This window comes from Pseudorca crassidens, chromosome 15, assembly GCF_039906515.1.
Source record: "Pseudorca crassidens isolate mPseCra1 chromosome 15, mPseCra1.hap1, whole genome shotgun sequence".
NCBI lineage: Eukaryota > Metazoa > Chordata > Mammalia > Artiodactyla > Delphinidae > Pseudorca > Pseudorca crassidens.
Window position 1 is genome coordinate 63,645,499 of NC_090310.1, and position 21,196 is coordinate 63,666,694.

The following is a 21,196-nucleotide window of genomic DNA, read 5'->3' on the forward strand; positions in this document are numbered from 1 at the left end:
TAATGGGCGTGAAGTGGTATCTTATTGTAGTTTTCATTTGCATTTCCGTAATGATCAGTGATGCTGAAACACTCTTGTGATGGTCAAGTGTGGGATTTCTCATCTCCCACATCATCTGATACAACAGCCATAATTCTGTCCCCATTGTACAGATGGAGAGACTGAGAGGGCTGGGTCTTGCCCAAGGTCACACTCAGGTCAGGGGCAGAGCTTGACTTGAAGCCAGGAAGCTGGGTCATGTATGGGCATCAGACTGCCTGGGGTTGAATCCTAGTGCTGCCATTTGCTGGCTGTGACTTCTGGCAAGTCATTTTTTTTTTGCTTGGAGACTTCATTGTCCCCATCTGTGAAATGGGGACTCATGGAGCTGCTGTGAGGGTGCCTGGGTACCCAGCACATGATTGATAATTGCTAACTGAGCTTCAGACATCAAACCCTAGCCCACCCTCACTTTTCGGGGCCAGAGGACACTCAGACTTGGGCCGGGGGCGTGAAGAATAAACTTTAATCTCTCTCGGAGTGGGGCCTCTAGTTAGGCTGCTCTCTGGGTGGGGTCACAGAGCCGTGCACACGCACTCGGTATAGGCAGGTGAAGCGTGGGTTCCCCCAGTTGCTTGAAATCTTCATCTTGACTGCTCCAAAAGCCCTGGGAGGGTGGTTCTAGAAAAGAGTCACAGACGGGGGGCAGCTTGCCATAGGCCCCCACCCGGCCTGTCCAGAGGAGTGTTTGGGAGAGAAAGGGAACCCTCCATTTCCTCAGGTGGGGAAACTGAGGCTCAGAGAGCAGAATGTCCCAAAGCCACACAGTAAGTTGCTACTCAGGGGCTGGGATGGAAGGGGATGAGGCCAGAGGACAGATAGACTGTGATGAGGAATGCGTCCCAGCACAGTACGTACGTGCTCCGGGACCCTGGGCAAACCACGGCCTCTCTGGGCTTCAGTTCCCCGTCTGTAAGAGGGAGCGGTAATATCTGCTTCTCAGGGTTGCCGTAAGCATGAAATGAGATCTTGGGGCCAGATGGCTTACTGGCATCTGGCACACAGTAGGTGCTCTGTAAGTGCTTTGCCCTCCCCTTTTTGCACCCTCCCCAGAGGGGATGGAGCCCAGTGCAAAAGGGGGCCTTGGCCTGTGAGATCTCACTGGATGGTCTCAACCTACCAGGGAATTACACCAGGGGAAACTGAGGCCCAGAGAGAAAGGGAATGGCCTGAGATCACAGAGAACGTTTGGTTGGGTCAGGATTTGGGTCAGGGTTAGCCTGATTCCCAAGCCTGGACATCCCACTGAGCCTCAGGGCCATTCCAGCATCCACCCTCTGGTCCTGCTTCTGTCCCCAACTCCCTCCCCTCCAGGCCTCAGCTTCCCCACCTGTGGTTGGACCAGGTGCTGATCATGTGGCCCCCAGTATGGAGACTCTAAGTTTGAGGCCAGCAACCCTGGCCTGATGGGCCCCACCTGCTCAACACCTGCTGTCCCTGGGAGGAACCACAGCGGGAGGGATCCTGGGCAGGTCAGGGAAATGGAAGCGAATAGGTCTCCTCAGGGTCCTACCCTAGGCCCTGGGCAGTAGCTCTATCACTCTGGGCCTCAGTTTCCTCATCTGTCAGTGGGTTAGTGACAACTGTGCACCTCCTCGGGCTGCTGGGAGATGAAGTGGGGGCCCCTGGGTAAAGCCCTGCACGCAGTGTGTGTTCATCAGGTGCTCAACGTGGGCAGCTTTTCCTAGGTACCTGGAGCTGGAACATCTGAATGATGTTTTCTGGCTGAAACTGGAACGCTCCCAGGAACACCTCCTTCTTTGGGGAAACTTCCATGCCCTGGAGAATCAGAGCCACAAAGAAAGTGTCAGGCACAGGTAGGACATCTAGAGGGTGCTGCCTTCTCCCAGCCGAGACTTGCACACCTCCCAGGATGGGGAGTTCCCTACCTCTTTGGGCACCGTTCCATTGCAGCACAGAGTAATGAATAGGAAAGAGCATTGGACTGGGAGTCAGAAGGTTAGGGGTCCACTTCTAACTCTGCCATAGACTTGTAGGGTTTGATGTTTCCCTGCCCTTTCTCTGAATCTCCAGTTTTCTTATCCGTAAAATGGGGGCTTAATGGTCTCTGAAGACTAAATTGGCTCTGAAAAGCTTGGGTTGAAATACAGTACTGTTTACCCCCTTTCCTTGAAGGCTGTGATCTGACCCCAACCCTGGCCATTCCCAGCCTTAAGGTCCAGCCCCTGCAGGCTTCGGGAATTGTGCAGACAGTTTATCACAGTGCCTGGAATACTGCCATTATGAGCTGTCCCCTCCCTCAGTTAAGCATCGCTCCCAGCCAGGGCATGCTCACGTAGATGACGAAGTCCTTGGGGGCAGTGTCCAGGCTGCCTGACAGTGAGATGGTCTTGGGGATGTGCTGCAGTGTCAGGTTGGACAGGTAGACCTTCTGGGCCAGTTGGATGGTCACCTGGCCTCTGTCACCCGAGAAGGCCCAGCAGTTGCCAGGTGTCATGTTGGGCTAGAAGTGGCAGATGCAATGAGGGCTTTGCTGGGTGGGTGGGTGGGTGGGGGAGAGCAGATTCCTCATCCCACCCTGGGTTCCTAGACCTCATCGGCCCTCCTGGATGAGCCAGATCCTTCCTGTCTACAAAGCTTGGCTCGAGTACCACCACCACCAGGAAGATTCCCTGACTATAGGTAGCAAGGATAAGCCTTCCCCTCAGCCCAGTGCAGCGAGGGCAGGGGCCTTCTCAGGGCCCTGAGGGTTCCCTGCCCTCAAGACTTGAGGGCTGGGGGAGGGGCCCTTTCCAGTGCCAAAGCAGGCTGTCCTTGCCCCTGTGCCTGCACCCCCAGGGGTCCCTGCTGTCTGCACTCGCCTCTTGCCCTTGCTCCCTGACTTTTCCCCGGAGCCCCCCCTCGCCCCATCAGTTGCCCCCTTTCTCTGCCTCTGCACCCTGCTCTCTTGTTCCTACCCCTGCCCCAGGCCCCCACCCCCTGCACTCTCGCTCCAACCTCTGCCTTCAGTTCCTGCCCCCATGCCCCTGACCACACTCCTGCCACTCTCCCCAAGTCCTGCCATTCCTCCTGCCTCAAGGATCACGTCCGGGGGCTGTGCATAGTTCCACAGCCGGATCCAGTTCCAGTAAGAGCGAGCCTTGTCGTGGTTGTATGTGGCTGACGTTTGCTCATAGTCGATGGAGGCCCCTGTATGGGAGGTGATGGTGCAGGGTTGGGGGGAGAGGTGTCTCAGCTGAGCAGCCCTGGCTCTGCCTGGTGGAGGGGAGACTCACTATGTGCCGGGGGAGCACTTTGGAAGAGTCATTGGTGCTCTCTGGACTTTAGTGTTCTCCTCTGGGAAATGGGAGTAATAATAGTAACAATAATAGTAGTAATGATAGCATCCATTTCATAGGGTTGTTGTGAGGTTACAAGGAGTTAATACACCAAACTGTTTTTCCAGCAGCGCCTGGTGCGAAGTAAGGTGCTTGCTCACTTACGTCAGCCTAGTTACTATAACCCGGTTTTTATTACTATGGCCATGATTATACCCATTTCACAGAGGAAGAAACTCCGGGCCCGAGAAGTTAGACTGATACTTTCTGACCCTACATCTCCTTGGGCCTGCGGGTGCCTGCGTGAGCTGGTACTGTCTGCACAGGGCAGCCCACCCTGCCGGCCCACCTCCCTGCTTTCCACACAGCCCCTCACAGGGGCATCTTTCACGTCGGTTCCCTTAGTCTGGAACGCTTTTCCCTACTCACCAGGTCTCAACCCAGCGTCCTCCTTCCCACCCCTCTACTGCAGCCACTGGCTTTATTTTTCCAAGGCACGATTCCCAACTGTGATTGGTCCGTGGTCAGTCTCCCCAGCCGGGCAGGGACAGCTCTGCTGACCCCTGGATTTGGAGGATGATGGGTGGGGGAGGGCTGGGGAAGGGCCTCCCCTCCCCACCTCAGCTGCCATGGGAGAAAACGGAAAACCGTAACAAGGAGACCAGCTGGGAGGCAGAGGTTAGCTCTGAGGACAAACTTCCCAGCAGCAGGGTGTGCCCCAGACCAGAACTGAAATCACCCTCTGAAGGGTTTCTAAGGAAACTGGAGGTGGGCCGATTGGTGGGGCAAGGGGGAGGGGGAGGGGGGCAGGGGGAGGCACTCACCTATCGACTTCAGGGCAAAGTCCGGCTTTTCAATGTAATCTCCTTGGATCATCTTCATTATTTTCTGGGCCATTTTTTGCTGAGAAGGCAGAAAACCCAAGCTGTGCACTGGTGCGTTCTTACGGATCATGGTCCACAGGTGTGTTCACACCAGGTGATGTGTGCCTTCAGGACTCCCTCTTGTCCCTACCTGCTTGCCCCTGCGTGGTCCACACACAGGGCTGCCCAGTGCTATGCTGTGAGGAAGCCCAGGGCCAGCCCTATCCCACCCATGGGGTTACTTAGTATTTTCACACCCACGGTGATGGGATGTCACACACGCAGGACCAGGGGTCTCAGTGAAGTTAAGGGCAGGGGAGCTGGAGTCAGACCTTTCCTGCTAAGAGCCCTTGGGCTATTTACCGCCCCCTGAGTCTCGATTTTCTTGTCTGTAAGATGGGCTGATAATCGCGTCCACCTCCTACTTTTGCAAGGATTAGAGCTGAGACTCAAAGCCGCTACTATATGCCAGGACTGTCTTCGGCTTCACGTGTGGTCACTCTTATGCCCCCACAGCAACCCTAGGAGGTATGTACTATTATCATCCCCATTTTAAGGAGGAGAACCCTGAGGCACAAAAGGGTAACTTGTCCAGGGTCACACAGCTGTTAAGAGGCAGACCCGGGACCTTGGGTTCTGGAGTTCAGGCTCTCAACCACTATGCTCTGTTGCCAGAGAAAGACCGCAAAGCATTTAGCATAGTCGGTGCTCAGTAATCACTGGCTATTATTCTGTTAGACTCTTCACAGCTGTGACAGATTGTATTTTCTAAAAATGGCTGCAAAAATGTCTCCCGTTCCCCGCTCCTCCTTCAGTGTGGCTTTGACACCCTTCTCATGGAGACGTGGGACTTCAGTTCCCTCCCCATCGGTCTGGATGGGCCTGTGACTATGGCAGGAGTGATGCTGTACGACTTGTGGGCTCAGTCCTAAAAGGTGAACCGCCTGCTTCTCTGGGGACGCTCACTCTTGAAAGCCAGTTGCCGTGTTGTGAGGAAGCCCGTGCCATATGAAGGGACCACTATGGGTGCTTTAGTCAACAGCCCTGAGTTCCCAGCTGACAGCCAGCATCAACCTCCAGACAAGTGAATAAAGATTCCTCCAGATGATTCCAGACCCAGCTATTGGGTCACCCCTAGCCTTCAGGTCTTCCCAGCTGAGGCCCCAGACATCATGAAGCAGTGACAAACCATCCCTGCTGGGTCCTGTCTGAATTCCTGACCCACAGAATCTCTGAACATAATAAAATGGTAGTTTTGCATGACTATGTTTTAGGTTGGATTGTCATGCAGCAGTGGTAACTAAGATGATAGCTAGAGTGTTATAGGGCAGTGATTATTACTCTATTTCGTTGATGTGGAAACTGAGGCACAGAGAAGTAAGAGCTGAACTCCAAAAGGTAAGAAGAGATTTTGCTCATAAAAAGATAAAAAAAGAAAAGATATTGCATCTATAAAATAAGAATAGGAAAATAAGAATATGAAAAGGAGCACCGAGAGAACAAAGAGGAAACCGTTACGAATTCAGAATACATTAGCAGAAATGAAAAATTCAGTAGAAGGTTTGGTAGATAAAGTGACAATGTTTTCTCAACTGTAGAGCAAAAAGATAAAGAGAGGAAAATGGGGTGAAAGGAAAAAAATCCCAGAGTATTAGTTTAGGAGTTTGACATCCACATAATGAGTAGTTTCTGAGAATAGAGCAACCAGGGCCAGGGGGAAATCATCAATTTAATCACATGATTAAAGAACATTTCTTTTTTTTTTAATTGAAGTATAGTTGATTTACATTGTTATGTTAGATTCTGGTGTACGGCAAAGTGATTCAGTTATACACATCTATATATTTTTCAAATTCTTTTCTATTATAGGAAAAGATGTTGAATATAGTTCCCTGTGCTGTACAGTAGGATCTTGTTGTTTATCTATTTCACATATAGTAGTGTGTATATGTTAATCCCAAACTCGCCCTCTAACTTATCCCTCCCCCCTTTCCCCTTTGGAAACCGTAAGTTTGTTTTCTATGTCTGTGAGTCTGTTTCTGTTTTGCAAATAAGTCCATTTTTATCATATTTTAAATTCCACATGTAAGTGATATCATATGATATTTGTCTTTCTTAAAGAACATTTCTTAGGACTAAAGAACACATGTTTCCAAATTAAAAGGGTTCCAAGTGTGGCCAGCCCATAGGCATATTATTGTGACATTTCAGCTATAAGGTAAGATGTAGGGCTTCTAGGTAAGATGTAGTAAGTTACAGAGAACCAATGATCCCACTAAAAACAACTAGAAAAAGCCAGATAGTTTACTAAATCATATTTTAAAACCATCACTGAGCTATGAAAGAAACAGGAACAGAGGGACTAAAATTCTAGAGAGGGGACAACCACTCTAAAATGTGCTGACATTCTTAAAAAAATCCCTGGGGCATTTGATGATTCTGGGCATGGGTTGAGGATCTGAGTTTGGGTCAGACAAGGGGCTGCTACTGGTAAAAGAGAAAGTAGCAAAGTTTTTAACAGTTACATACAGAGGTTGAGACAAAATTGGAGATTTGAGGAGCCTTGACCATGACCACTTTCCTCCATTAGATGCTAACTGAACCCCAAGACTATGTAAGAAGCTAAAGGGCTACTTTGAAAGCTTCTGAAAGGCAGAATAAAACTTCCTGGTCTCACAAGCCTTAGTAAACAAAGTCCCTCTGAGGAAGTGGACCCCAAAACAAAACAAGCAAGAGGTTAAAGCCTTAGAACAGTGATTCTCCTTATTGTGTGCCAGAATCACTGAAGGACTTGTTGAAACATAGATAGTTGGTTCCCATCATCAAAGTATATGATTTGGTAGGTCTGGGTGGGGCCCATTAATTTGAAAATGTTAACATTTTTCCAGTTAATGCGGATGCTGCTGGAATAGGGGCCTCACTGTAAGAACTCATGCCCTAGAAGAAATGCTAAATCAATACTGAGTAGCTACAGCTGTGCTTACCTGAGGGCACTAAACCAATTATGGGTACAATTAGAGGCTGAGAATCCAAGCTTGACCCTGGCAGGTAAGGCTTCCAGTGGGGTCAGAGATTTTGTATCCAAAATTGGAAACTCAAAGCCCAGAAATAAATCCATCCACCTATGGTCAATTAATCTTTGACAAAGAAGGTGAGAATATATTGATACAATGGAGAAAAGACAGTCTCTTCAGCAAGTGGTGTTGGGAAAGCTGGACAGCTACATGAAATTAATGAAGTCAGAACACAGCCTCTCACCATACACAAAAATAAACTCAAAATGGCTAAAAGACTTAAATATAAGATATGATACCATAAAACTCTTAGAAGAGAACATAGGCAAAACATTCTCTGACATAAATTGTACCAATTGTTTTTCTTAGATCAGTCTCCCAAGGCAAAAAAATAAAGCAAAAATAAACAAATGGAACCTAATCAAACTTATGAGCTTCTGTACAGCAAAGGAAAACATACACAAAATGAAAAGACAACCTACAGACTGGGAGAAAATATCTGCAAATGATGCGACCAACAAGGGCTCAATTTCCAAAATATACAAACAGCTCATACAACTCAATAATAAAAAACCAAACAGCCCAATCAAAAATGGGCAGAAGACCTAAATAGACATTTCGCCAAAGAAGACATACAGATGGCCAACAGGCACATGAAAAGATGCTCAACATTGCTAATTATTAGAGAAATGCAAATCAAAACAACGAGGGACTGCCTCATACCAGTCAGAATGACCATCATTAAAAATTCTACAAATAACCAATGCTGGAGAGGGTATAGAGAAAAAGGAACCCTCTTACACTGTTGGTGGGAATGTAAATTGGTGCAGCCACTATGGAAAACAGTATGGAGGTTCCTCAAAAAGCTAAAAATAGAGTTGCCATATGATCCTACAATCCCACTCCTAGACATGTATCCAAACAAAAGTATAATTCGAAAAGATACATGCACCCAATATTCATTGAAGCACCATTCACAATAGCCAAGACATGGAAACAACCTAAATGGCCATCAACAGATGAATAAAGAAGGTGTGGTACATATACATATATAAAGTGGAAGACAACTCAGCCATAAAAAAGAATGAAATAATGCCATTTGTGGCAACATGGATGGACCTAGAGATGATCATACTAAGTGAAGTATGTCAGAAAGAGAAGGACAAATACTATATGATATCACTTATATGTGTAATCTAAAATATGACATGAATGAACTTATTTACAAAACAGAAACAGACTCACAGACATAGAGAACAGACTTGTGGTTGCCATGGGGGAGGGGAGGTGGGGGAGGGATGGACAGGGAGTTTGGGACTAGCAGATGCAAACCATTATATATAGAATGGGTAAACAACAAGGTCCTACTGTATAGCACGGGGAGCTATAATCGATATCCTGTGGTAAACCATAATGGAAAATTATGAGAAAGAATATATATGTATGTATGACTGAATCACTTTGCTGTATAGCAGAAATTAACACAACATTGAAAATCAACTATATTTTAATAAAATAAATTTAAAAAAATTGGAAACTCAAGAGGCCTCAAACACATGGCAGTCTTTCCCATCAAGACATTTACCAGGACTTCCCTGGTGGTGCAGTGTTTAAGAATCTGTTTGCCAATGCAGGGGACATGGGTTCGATCCTTGGTCCGGAAGATCCCACGTGCCATGGAGCAACTAAGCCCGTGCGCCACAACTACTGGGCCTGCACTCTAGAGCCCACGAGCCACAACGACTGAGCCCGCCCGCCACAACTACTGAAGCCCGCAAGCCTAGAGCTCAAGCTTCACAACAAGAGAAGCCACCACAATGAGAAGCTCGCACACCGCAACGAAGACCCAGCACAGCCAAAAAAAAAAAAAAAATTACCAATTTTTGAAACTGCACGGGCAGGAGGCTAGAGGGTTAAACTGAAAACCTCTGACTAAATCCTATAAAAATTGCAGTCCAGGTCTGAACCAGTTCAATGCATGTTTACATAGAAGTGATCAGTATACTTCATCTTCCTTACAAAGAAAAGGGGGAACTCTCCCTGTTTGAAATTATAATTATCTGGAGCATCTAGTTCTTTTGTAAACAATGTCCAGAAAACACTAAAAAATTACCAGACATGAAAAGGCAAGACGATAAGATTGATACTCCAAAGAAAAAACGGAAAATAGGATACCATAGATGATCCAGATACTAGATTTAGCAGACAAGGATTTAAAAATAATTGTGACCAGTATGTTAAAATAAAGGAAAAGACGGACAGCATAGATGAAATGATGGAGAATTTCACCATAGAATTAAAATCTATGAAAAAGAATCAAATATATATTCTAGAACTAAACAATACAATATATGAAATTAAGAACTTAATGGAAAGTTTTGAGTAGATTGGACAGAACAGACTACAGGATTATTAGTTAACCTGAAGAAATATGAAGAGGAAGTATCAAAACTTAAGCACATAGAGAAAAAGAATGAAAAAACAAGCAAACCAGGTAATAATACAGGAATTATGTGGAAAGCACTCTAAAGTTTAGCATAGATGTAATTGGAGTCCCAGGAGAGGAGAGAGATAATGGGGTAGAAACAATATTTTAAGAAATAATAGCTAAGAATTTTCCTAAACTATTGAAAAAAAATCAACCCAGAGAGTCAATAATTTCAGCAACCCCCCAAGCAGATTAAATATAGAACACTGGAGGTAAAAAGAATATCCTACAAACTCTCAGGAATGAAAACAGATCACACTCAAAGGATGAATAATAAGAGTGACATTAAACTTCTCTAAAGCAACAGTATAAAATAGAACACAATAGTGGACGTCTTTCAGAATCCTCAGGGGAAAATTTCCTATCTAGGATTCTATTCCCAGCCAAACTATCAATCAAGTGCAAGAGTAGAGTAAAGATGTTTTCAAACACGCAAGTTCTTAAAAAAATAATATACCTCTTATTTTGCTCTTTCCCAGGAAATTATTATGGGATATGCTCCACCAAAACTTGGGATATGAGGAGTGGGGCATCAAACAAAGAGAGGTCAGGTGTTTGGGGCAGAATGGCCAGCATCTCACCTCATCTGACATGGCTTCCATCTTCTGGAGCTTGGCAATGAGCTGATTCAAGTTACCTCGGAGGTCCTGGATTTCCCCAGCATGATGTTGCACCTTTTCTTGGTACATCCTTATGAGGAAGGAGTGAGAATATGGACTGACCAATTTGTGATGATGCTGCTATTACCCTCAGCTTCTATCTTTGCCAGTCAGCCCACAAAGAACTAGCTTCACATTTTTCCACTCTCATGGGCCCATCCCTGAACCTACCCAGAAAGTTCTTACCTCTAAAATATTACTCATGCTCTTTCTTCTGCTTGGACTATCCAACTATCCTTAAACCCATCTCATTCCTTCTAAATATTTGAGTATTTTGTCTGCATTTAAGGATGCTGCCACCAGGTGGTATCTTTTTGGTTAAAATTTCTTATTTGCTGAGCACTAACTATGGGCCAGGAACTATTCAAGACAGTTTACATCTTCTTTAATACCCATAATTACCTAGAACAAGGTGGATGTTATACCTCACTCATAAATGGGGAATCAAAGGCCCAGAGATGTGACGTGACTTGCATAAGTTTAGCCAGGTAGGAAGTATGGAAGCTGGGATTTAAACCCAGGTTTTCTGGCAGAGCCCACATTCTTAGCCAATACGTCTCAGGTCCTGGCTATAGCTCTGGTTTTTAGGTGATAATAGGACTATTTAGCAGACTCTTCTTACCTCAATCTCTGCAGTGGACCATTTATGCTCTCATCCTGGTGGGGTGTTGAGGAAAGCAAGGGATCTTCTTCAGATGACCTAATCTGGGCCCAATAGAGTTTCATCCATCCATCCTCCCACAACCATAAATCCATCCACTCATCCACTTTCCTATTTATTCTTCCACCCACCGACCCACCCATCCACCTGCCATACATTCAAAATCCAATTTACCCTTCTTTTCATTCATCCATCCACATACACTTCCATCCACCCTTTCCCATCCATCTGCTCCTCCATTTATCCAATCTTTCTTATCCATCTACCCTCCTATCCATCTGCCTTACCTTATCCATTGACCGTCTCATCAATCCATGCACGCATGCATCCCTCTACCCTCCCATCTATCTACCATCCCACTCAACTATCTATTCATCCATCTATCCATTTACTCAGGCTATCCCATCTGCCCTCCCATCCATCCACTCTCTCATCTGTACACTCTTCCATTCATCCATCCATTTTTCCCCCCATCCCTACATCCATTACTTCCATCCCCCATCCATTCACATTCCCATCTGGCCATCAAGACATCCAGCGTTGATCGTGTCCACCCTGTGCCTGGCATTGAGGTGGACATTGCTGGAATGAATCAGACCTGGCTCTGCCTTCAAGGACTCCTAATACAGTTGGGGAAATAGTTATTACCAAAAAATTGCATTTATGTTTACAGAAAATTGTGGGAGAGGGGAATGTGACTACCTCTGCTTAGGTGTTCCTGGAGGAGGTGACATTTTAGCTGGATCTTGAAGCATATATATGATGAAGTTCATGAGGGGAGAAGAGCAGAGGGAAGGACAGGCCCATCAGATCCCCTTTCTCTCTAGGGCTCTTTTCTGTCCTTAGACAGGGAGCTCTGGCCATTGGTTTCCTCCTCCTTCTTCTCCAGGAACCACAAAGCAAATGGTCTCATCTCAGTTAAGCAGAAGAACAAACTGCCTTGAATAGAGAGAAATGTGTTCCCTGGCCTCACCATCCCACTCTAGGTGGGGGCCTTGACAAAGAAGAGATGGGTCACTTCTGGGAATGAGTGACAGGAGAGGCGTCCTGGAGGAGGAACTATGCCTCTGGTCCTCAAAAGTCACATTTTGGCAGGAGAAATGGGTTCCGGGTGGGTGGCATGGCAAAGGCAGAGATTTGGAGCTGGAATGAGTCAGGAACTGAGTAGGGTCCAGTTGTGACCCCAAGAGTGAAAGGAGCTTATGAAGGCGACATTGACTGGCTGGGGTGAGGCCAGTCAGTGGTGGGGCCTGAAGAGAGCACACACTCACCTGCCAGACATCCATTTTGGACAGCAAGTGCATAGAAAACATCCAGAATCCTGTGGGGATGGGGGAATGAGAATGAGCCATTTAAGGTGAAAGGTTAAGAGCTCTGGAGTGAAGCCATCTGGATTCAAATCCCAGCCTTGCCACTTACTAGCATTTGGGAGAAGTTACTTAATCTCTCTACACTTCCGTTTCCTCCTCTGTAAAATGGGAATAGCAGTCATATGCACTTCATGATTGAATGATATCATATATGCAAAGTGTCTCCCATAAACCAAATAATCTGTCTCCTCTCTCTCTCCTGTCTCAATCTTACTGGGGATAATTGACAGAAGAAAAGGGGGTGTGGTCTCCCCTGCATTTTATGATATCTGTGCTGCCTGAAATCTCATTATTCAAGCCATTATTAAAAGCTTGTAAAACCCATTGGTTGTTCATGATAAAACACTCAACAAACCAGGAATAGAATGGAGCTTTCTCAGTCTGAAAAAGGCCATTTATGAAAACCCACAGTTAACATCATACTTAATGGTGAAAGACCGGAGGTCTGCTCTTGCCAGTTTTCTTTTTCTTCCTTCCTTCCTTCCTTCCTTCCTTTCTTCCTTCCTTCCTTCCTTTCTTTCTTTCTTTCTTTCTTTCTTTCTTTCTTTCTTTCTTTCTTTCTTTCTTTTTCTTTCTTTCTTTCTTTCTTTCTTTCTTTCTTTCTTTCTTTTTCTCGCTTTCTTTTTCTTTCTTTCCTTCTTTCGTTCATCTTCCTTCTCTCCTTCCTTCCTCCTTCCTTCCTCCTTCCTTCCTCCTTCCTTCCTTCCTTTCTTTCTTTCTCTTTCCTTCCTTCTTTCTTTCTTTCATCTTCCTTCCTTCTTTCCTTCCTTCCTCCTTCCTTCCTCCTTCCTTCCTTCCTTTCTTTCTGTCTTTTTCCTTTCTTTCTTTCATCTTCCTCCCTCCCTCCCTCCCTCCCTCCCTCCCTTCCTTCCTTCCTTCCTCCCTTTCTTTTGACAGCACTGTGCAGCTTGTGGGATCTTAGTTCCCAGACTAGGGATTGAACCCGGACCCTGGCAGTGAAACCAATGAGTCCTAACCACTGGACCACCAGGGAATTCCCTGCTCTTGCCATTTCTATTTAACATTATCCTGGAGATTATAGCCAGGTCAATTAGCCAAGAAAAAGAAAGAAAAGGCAGATGACATGATGTTGCATATAGAGATCCTAAAGTATACAAGACTGGTGTCTTGCCCAGTGTCAGCAGTAACACATGAATTTGGCAAGGTTGCAGGATACAAGATCAGTACACAAAAATCAGTTGTACAGTTGATCCTTGACAACGAGTTGAACTGTGGAGTTCACTTACATACAGATTTTTTTCAATAAATATACCTTCAGCTCTCCATGTTGGGGGGTTTCACATCTGCAGATTCAACCAACTGCTGATCGAAATTTCCATCTGCAGTTGGTCAAATCTGGGGATGCAAAACCTGCAAGTAAGGAGGGCTGACTGTATTCATTGTACCACATGAATTTATATAAGGGATTTGAACATCTGCAGACTTTGGTATATACAGGGGTTCCTGGAACCAGTCCCCCTGAGGATACTGTATTTCTAAACACTAGCAATGAACAATCTGAAAATGACATTAAGAAAACAATTCCATCTATAACAGAATGTCAAAGAATAAAATACTTAGGAATAAATTTAACAAAAGAAGTACAAAATTTTCACTCTGAAAACTACAAAACATCATTGAAAGAATTAAAGGAGGCATAGAGTTATTCATCAATAATGGAAAGACAGCCCAATGTTCATAGATTGGAAGACTTAACATTGTTCGGGTGACACTACTCCCCAGATTCATGTGTGGATCAATGCAATCCCTATGAAAACCCCAATGGCCTCTTTTGTAGAAATGGAAAAGTTGATCCCAAAATTCATATTGTAATGTAAGGGACCCACAATAGCCAAAACGATTTCTAGATTTCAAAACTTACTGTGAAGCAACCAATCCAGGGTAGTACTAGCAAACAGATAGACATATAGGTCAATAGCATAGACTGAGAGTACAGAAATAAACCCTCATATTTATGGTCAATTGATTTTCAGTAAGAGTACCAGACAATTTAATGGAGAAAAGAAGTCTTTTCAATAAATGGTGCTGGTACAATTGTATATCTACTTCAAAAGAATAAGGTTGGACCCTTACCTCACACCATATACAAAAATTAACTAAAAAATGAACATGGACCTAAATGTAAGGGCTAAAACAATAAAAATTTTAGAAGAAAACATGGGAGTAAATCCTCATCACTTTGGGCTAGACAATGGTTTCTTAGATATGACACCAAAAGCACATATCACAAAAGAAAACACAGATAAATTGGACTTAATTAAAATTTACAATTGGCCTTAATCAAAGGACTTTATCAAGAAAGACAACCCACAGAATAAGAGAAAATAGTTGCAAATCATATATCTGATAAGGGACTTGAATCCTGACTAATAAGGAATTTTTAGAACTCAAGAATAAAAAGTCAAACAATCCAATTTAAAAATGGGCAAAGATCTGAATAGACCTTTCTCCAAAGATATACAAATGGCCAATAAGCACAAGGAAAGATGCTTAACATCATTAGTCATTAGGGACATGAAGTAAGAACCATAATGAGATATCACTTCTCATGACCTAGGATGGCTGATAAAAGACAGACAATAATGATTGGAAGGGAGATCAGCTCAGTGCTTAGCGTCCACTTAGAGGAGTGGGATGGGGAAGGTGGGAGGGAGACGCAAGAGGGAGGAGATATGGGGATGTATGTATATGTATTGCTGATTCACTTTGTTATACAGCAGAAACTAACACACCATTGTAAAGCAATTATACTCCAATAAAGATGTAAAAAAAAATAATGATTGGAACCCTCACACATTGCTGGTGGGAGTGTAAATGGTGCAGCCATTTGGAAGAGAAGTTTGGCAATTCCTCAGATAGTTAGAGTAATCCAGCAATTCTACACCTAGGTAGAATAAAATTCCCAATAAAATTGCGAACACGTGTCCATGCAAAAATATTACAGGAATGTTCATAGCAACTTTATTAATAACAGCCAAAAAGTAGAAACAACCCTAATGTCTATCAGTTGATGGATGGATAAACAAAATGTGGCTTACCCATACAATGGACTTTCAGCCATAAAAAGGAATGAAATGCTTACGTATGCTACAAAATGGATGAACTTTGAAAACACTGTAAGTGAAAGGAACCAAAAGACAACATATTGTATGATTCTATTTATATGAAATGTCCAGAATAGGCAAGTCCATAGAGTCAGAAAATAGATTAGTGGTTGCCTAGGTCGAAGGGGAGGGGGCATGGGGAATGGCTGCCAGGGACTGGGAAGTTTCTTTCGGGGGCAGTGAAAATACTGGAATTTGTTAGTAGTGATGGGTGCATTACTTTGTGAATATACTAAAAACTGCTGTATTATACACTTAAAAATGGGGTTATTTATGATATCCTTAATAACCTTAATAAAGCTATTTAAAAGAATCTTATCTGTTGGGTTATGTTGCCTAGGAATTTCTAATTTCCTAGGAAATTCTCCCCCCGCTCCAAACCCCGTGGTGCCCTTAAGTGGAAGGAGGAGATTCCTTTGCTTGAAAAAGCAAAGCTGTGATGCGGTGGTGGTGGTGGTGTCTGGTAGGAAGCCATAGAGACCCAGAGAGAGAGAGAGAGAGAAATGAATATCATACATGGTCTGGGGAGAGCTTTACAGTTTTCAAAGTTTTTCTTAGCTTTCAAAAGATTTTCTTGGTCATTGTTTCATTTAATCTTCCGAGCAACACTGATTAGACAGATGAGGAAACTGAGGCTCCAAGAGGGGCAGTGTCTGACCCAGTGTCACATAGTCAGTGTCAGAGCCCTCACTCTTTCCCTTCCCAGGATGGGCAAGAGCCCAGGGATACCTCCACCTGGGATGGGGCAGGGCTCTGGATACACACCAAAAGCGCAGAGGATCAGAACACCTGTCTTTCCCATGAGCTTGCAGAGGGACAGATTGCATCTGGAAGACAGAGAAGCAGTGGTCAAGGCGAGGTAGGGCTTTGCACAGCCTAGTAAGTCTTAGCCTGGCTCTTGCCCCGTTCCCACCCCAAGAGACAGGCTCCTTTCTGGGCAATGACACTCTCTCCCTAATGCTGGCCATATTCTGTGGCTCCACAGCATCTCAGAGGAAAGAAAGCTCTTACCTCAGTATCTGGGGCCATCAGAGATCAGCTCACAGTGGTCACCCATGTCCTTCTCACTCCCTCCATCTATATACTGTTTGTCCCCTCCCTTCTTCTCTCCCGGGAAGTGCACCCTTCAGGGTTTTGTTCAAATGTCCCCTCTGCCTACAACCTCCAGAGTCAACACTTCCAGCTTGGCACTGTTTTTGGTGTCTGCCTGCCCCACCCAACTGAGAGCTCATGAGTGATGGAGGCCAGGTTGGGCCCAGAGTAGGCATTAAGGAAGCGTTTAGAATATAAACTTTAAATGAACGAATGAAGTGGAAAACTCTTGCAGGAATTTAGAGGCATTTGCATGGGCAGGGAACAGAAAGGGAAAGAATGGGACAGGCATTGCAGGCGGGAAGAACGGCCTGTACAAAGGTATGGAGGTGGGAAGAGGAATAGTGGGTCCAGGGAGTGAGAATACTAGCTGGCCCATTGTTGGCCCAATGGATCCACAGCAGAAAACAGAATAAGAGGAGCTTGGAAAGAAAGGGAGGGACAAGATTTCAGAGGGCTACAGGCTGATGTGCTGGAGCGATGGGGAGCCACACTGGGGTCTGGGGTGAGGCGATGTGATAAAAACCTCACCCCAGGGAGGTCCAAACCAGTGACGGGGCTGCCATGGTCACCAGTGCACGGTTCCAGTCCCCATAACCCTCCCCTCACCTGCCCTTGCTCACCTGCAGGTGTTGAACAGAACCTGGTGGGCCTGAGTCCTCAGGAAGCAAGCCAGGCGGCTGATCCAGGCTGTGGAGAAGACAGGGAAGCAGTGAGTAGCTGCACCCTCATTCTTATCCTGCAACAACTCACAGGGGTGAGACCCTGTTGTTGGGAGACCCTCTCAATTTGCCATTCGAGCCCAGGACAGTCCTTTGCTCTACTTATGGGTAAGCACCAGCTTGGAGTGAGTACTGGAACTATAGTAAACCCGCTAGCAACCGGTGGTTAATAAACACTTAAAAGTGACTCAGGCACATGAAAAGTCTGAGATGTTCTTGCTAATGTCCATTCCCAGACACTGAGAGGTCCTCAGTAGAAGAGTCCTTGTCTGGTTCATCCCCGGGTGCCTAGCATTGCCCCGCATTGGGGAGCTAGGCAAAAAGTAGGGGTTCAGGATGGATGAATAGGTGGAAGGATGCATGGATAAATGGAAGAATGGGTAAGAGAACGGCTTGGAAGATAGATGAATAGGAAGATGAATGAGGATGGGAGAATGAGAGGGGGGTTAGAAGGATGAATGGGTTGATGACTGGATGGATATGAATATTAACAAATAAAGGTGTGGGTGAATTGATGGATGACTCAGTGAACGGACTGGAGGGGTGGATGAACTAATGGGATACATGGATATCCCAGAAGGTGGATATGTGAACAGATGGTTGGATACATGACTGAGTGGATGAATAGTGGAAGTGTGGCTGGATGAACATAGAAGACTGATCTTTAGGGTGTGGTCAGAACCATGTCCTTGAAGTGAGGGTGAGTTGCATCAAATCATTCCCATGACTTCAGAGGCCAGCCTGGTGGCAGAGTAGAAAAGCCCTGGCAGTTAGCGTCTCCTCCAGACAGCAAGTCTCTCTCTTAGTCCCTCTCTCCAACCGTCAGAGAGCCTCGCTGGAATGACACCCCTGACACCTCTGAAGGGAAGACCCCCAGAGCTCAACCTGCAGCCCGACTTGAGGCTGGGCCCTCTTCCCAGGCCCATGTTGATGGCCCAGGCAGCTCTTCTGTGTATACGTACACATACATCCCAGCATGCACTGGGTCAGGCCTGAGGCATTGATGCGGATAGGCAACAGGAAGGTGTCACCTGCAGAGAGCACAGGGCTGTCATGTCACTGCCAGCCTCTGGGATATGGTGCCTGCAGACACCGGGGGAGCATCCCTGCCCCCTGCCCTGCCCCTCCCCTTGCTGGGTGACCCTGGGTTGTCCATTTGACATCTTTGAGCCTCAGCCCCTCACTGCCCACAATGACCCTGGGATCCCCTCTCCCCTCCCTTCTCACTTGTGTTTGACAAATCCTCCTCTGTCATCCTGCGGGTGTTCCGGCCTCGTTGGGTGACCCTGGCAACAACAAGATTCACAATTGCATTTTACAACTTACAAGGAGTGTGGAGTCCCCATTTTCTAGATGGAGAAACTGAATTGTAGAAAAGTTTGCTCAAGAACACAGGACTGCGAATCAGGGAGAGACCCAGGTCTGGCTGACCCCCGATGCAGGTCTCTTTAGAGGAAAGGACTCAGTTTGCTATGGCAGTCTTCCAAAAGCCACTCCCTCCTCTTACTGGCAGAAGGCTGGTTTTGGTCCCTTGTCCCCTTCTCCCCCAAGTGATTTAGATGGTCCTGATTGGTCTCAGCCTGTTGTATTCTCAGTCCCCTTGCTGTTGGCACAAGGATGGGGAAGTCTGCAGGGGTGAGGTGTGGGGGTGGATACAGGGGTCTGGGACTTGGGGGAAAAGTTTTCTCACTGCTAAGCTGATACCTACAGGATGCAATACCCACTCTCCTTCCACCCTATATGACCATGCTTCTGTGTGACCCCTGGGACAGTGGTAGCCATCTTGTGACCATGAGCGGAGGCCAAAAGGGAGAGCAAAAAGATGGCAGGAGGGACTTCCCTGGTGGCGCAGTGGTTGAGAGTCCGTCTGCCGATGCAGGGGACACGGGTTCATGCCCCGGTCCGGGAAGATCCCACATGCCACGGAGCAACTAAGCCCGTGTGCCACAACTACTGAGCCTGCACTCTAGAGCCCATGAGCCACAATTACTGAAGCCCAGGCACCACAGCTACTGAGCCCACGGGCCACAACTACTGAAGCCTGCGCGCCTAGAGCTTGTGCTCCACAACAAGAGAAGCCACTGCAATGAGAAGCCCACGCACTACAACGAAGAGTAGCTCCCACTCGCCGCAACTAGAGAAAGCCCGCGCAAAGCAACGAAGACCCAACACAGCCATAAATAAATAAATAAACTTAAAAAAAAAAAAAAGATGGCAGGAACCTGCATCTTGGCTGGCACTGCAGAACCTCAGAATTAATGTTCTCTGGAGCCACCCATATCTTGGGACCTTTGAATATGTGAGATAAATTTTCTTTATTCCTTTAAAAATTTTTTAATTGAAATATAGTTGTACAATATTTTATAAGTTACAGGTGTACAGTACAGTGATTCACAATTTTTAAAGGTTATAGTCCATTTATAGTTATAAAATATTAGCTATATTCCCTGTGTTGTACATTTTTCTTTCTTTTCTTTTTTTAAAATTTTTATTGGAGTGTAGTTGCTTTACAATGTTGTGTTAGTTTCTACTATACAGAAAAGTGAATCAGCTATACGTATACATATTTTCTTTATTTCTTAATGTAATGGTCTCCAAACATCATTTTTTGTTATACTCCCAATGTTATTTATATATATATGTATAGCTATACATATATATATATATCTATATATATATATATCTACAAGTGTGCTGATATATTATTTGCCCTTTCAAATGTACAAGCTTTATTTATACCTGCCTGAGGAATATAAATTAAAAGAGGATGAACTAAAGGAAAATACACACTGAAGTTCTAATAATTTTTCCCCTTACCCCAGTGAACTGTTTTGTACACCCTCTTGGGATATACACCTGTTCTGGGGACCCAGACGTAGGCATCATTTTGAGCTGGAATTTCCATCACCTGCAGCCAGAGGTCTCCTACAGATAAAGATGGCAGAGATGTGTGTTTTCTCATTTACTATCTGTCTCCCTCACGTGAGCTCCACAGGGGCAGGGACCACACCCATCTGGTGCAACGCCATGCTCCCAGCACTCTGCCCAGTGCCTAGCACACAGAAGGTGCTCAGTAAACGCGTGCTGAAAAGATAACCACTCCACCACTTCCTGGCTGGGAGACTTTAGGAAAGCCGCTGTCTAATCTCTCTGACCTCAGGTGCTGCATCTGTAGGCGCAGCTGGTAATGCCCGCTGGCTTCCATGAAAAGGCTGAGGGGCAGCATTTTGTAAACTGTCAAGGGCTGGGCAGAGGGAGGGGATGCTGTCCTCACCTCCTGGATCTGACCTCCTTGGGGACGTGGACCACATTTCTGCGTGGGTCACATGAGTTCCCAGGGCTCCTTGAGGACCGGGGCATCGATGTCCTTCTCTAGGATGGGGAATTGGTGGCAGGGCTCTCTGGGAGTCGGTGAGGAGGAAATGGCTACTCCTGCTGCCACCTCCTAGCGTTCCCTGGAAGGTGCCATGTGGAATCTTCCCTGGGTCAAGGGGAGCTGTTGGCACTGTGACCTCACAGAGCAGGTGGGGATGGTCAGCCCAGTCTCTAGCTTGGCCCTGGAACTTCCCCTTGGAGGAACCCATTCTGACCAACTTTCCACTTTAAAGATGGAGAAATTGAGGTCTCAAGAAAGGAAGGGCCATGCCAGGGATTCTGGGGCTGGACAGGGGAGAGACCTGGCATGCCAATATCCAGGCCATGCTTTTTCTTGCTCCCAGGCCCCTTTCTGCCCCAATCTTCCCACATTCTTAGGCTGTACATGAATTTATTCTGTCATGTCGAGCTTTTCCTTGGTGTTTTGTATTTTACATAATACAAAATGATGTTTATGTGTTGTTGTCTTAATAAAGTTCTACTTTTTACTGGTGAAAAAGAAGAGCATAC

The 21,196-nt window shown here is 45.8% G+C and overlaps 1 protein-coding gene across 1 annotated transcript; it reads right to left on the reverse strand.

Moving 5' to 3' along the window:
* Window positions 1–528: 528 nt before the first annotated feature.
* On the reverse strand, window positions 529–20,671 carry SUN5 (Sad1 and UNC84 domain containing 5). The gene is made up of 13 exons (XM_067707833.1): window positions 20,586–20,671; window positions 18,539–18,597; window positions 18,274–18,342; window positions 17,213–17,279; window positions 16,263–16,324; window positions 12,274–12,323; window positions 10,964–11,046; window positions 10,264–10,372; window positions 4,142–4,220; window positions 3,074–3,189; window positions 2,336–2,503; window positions 1,732–1,818; window positions 529–660 (listed from the first exon to the last, which is right to left on the reverse strand). The coding sequence occupies exons 1-13, from the start codon at window positions 20,669–20,671 to the stop codon at window positions 529–531; spliced, it is 1,167 nt and encodes a 388-aa protein (XP_067563934.1).
* Between the last annotated feature and the right edge of the window lie 525 nt (window positions 20,672–21,196).

Coding starts and splice junctions, on each gene's coding strand:
- SUN5 (XM_067707833.1), bottom strand. CDS start 20,671: ATGCCCCGGTCCTCAAGGAGCCCTGGGAACTCATGTGACCCACGCAGA. Junction 3,190..4,141: donor CTTTGCCCTGAAGTCGATAG/GTGAGTGCCTCC, acceptor CCTCCCATACAG/GGGCCTCCATCGACTATGAG. Junction 661..1,731: donor TTCAGATGTTCCAGCTCCAG/GTACCTAGGAAA, acceptor ACTCTTTTCTAG/AACCACCCTCCCAGGGCTTT.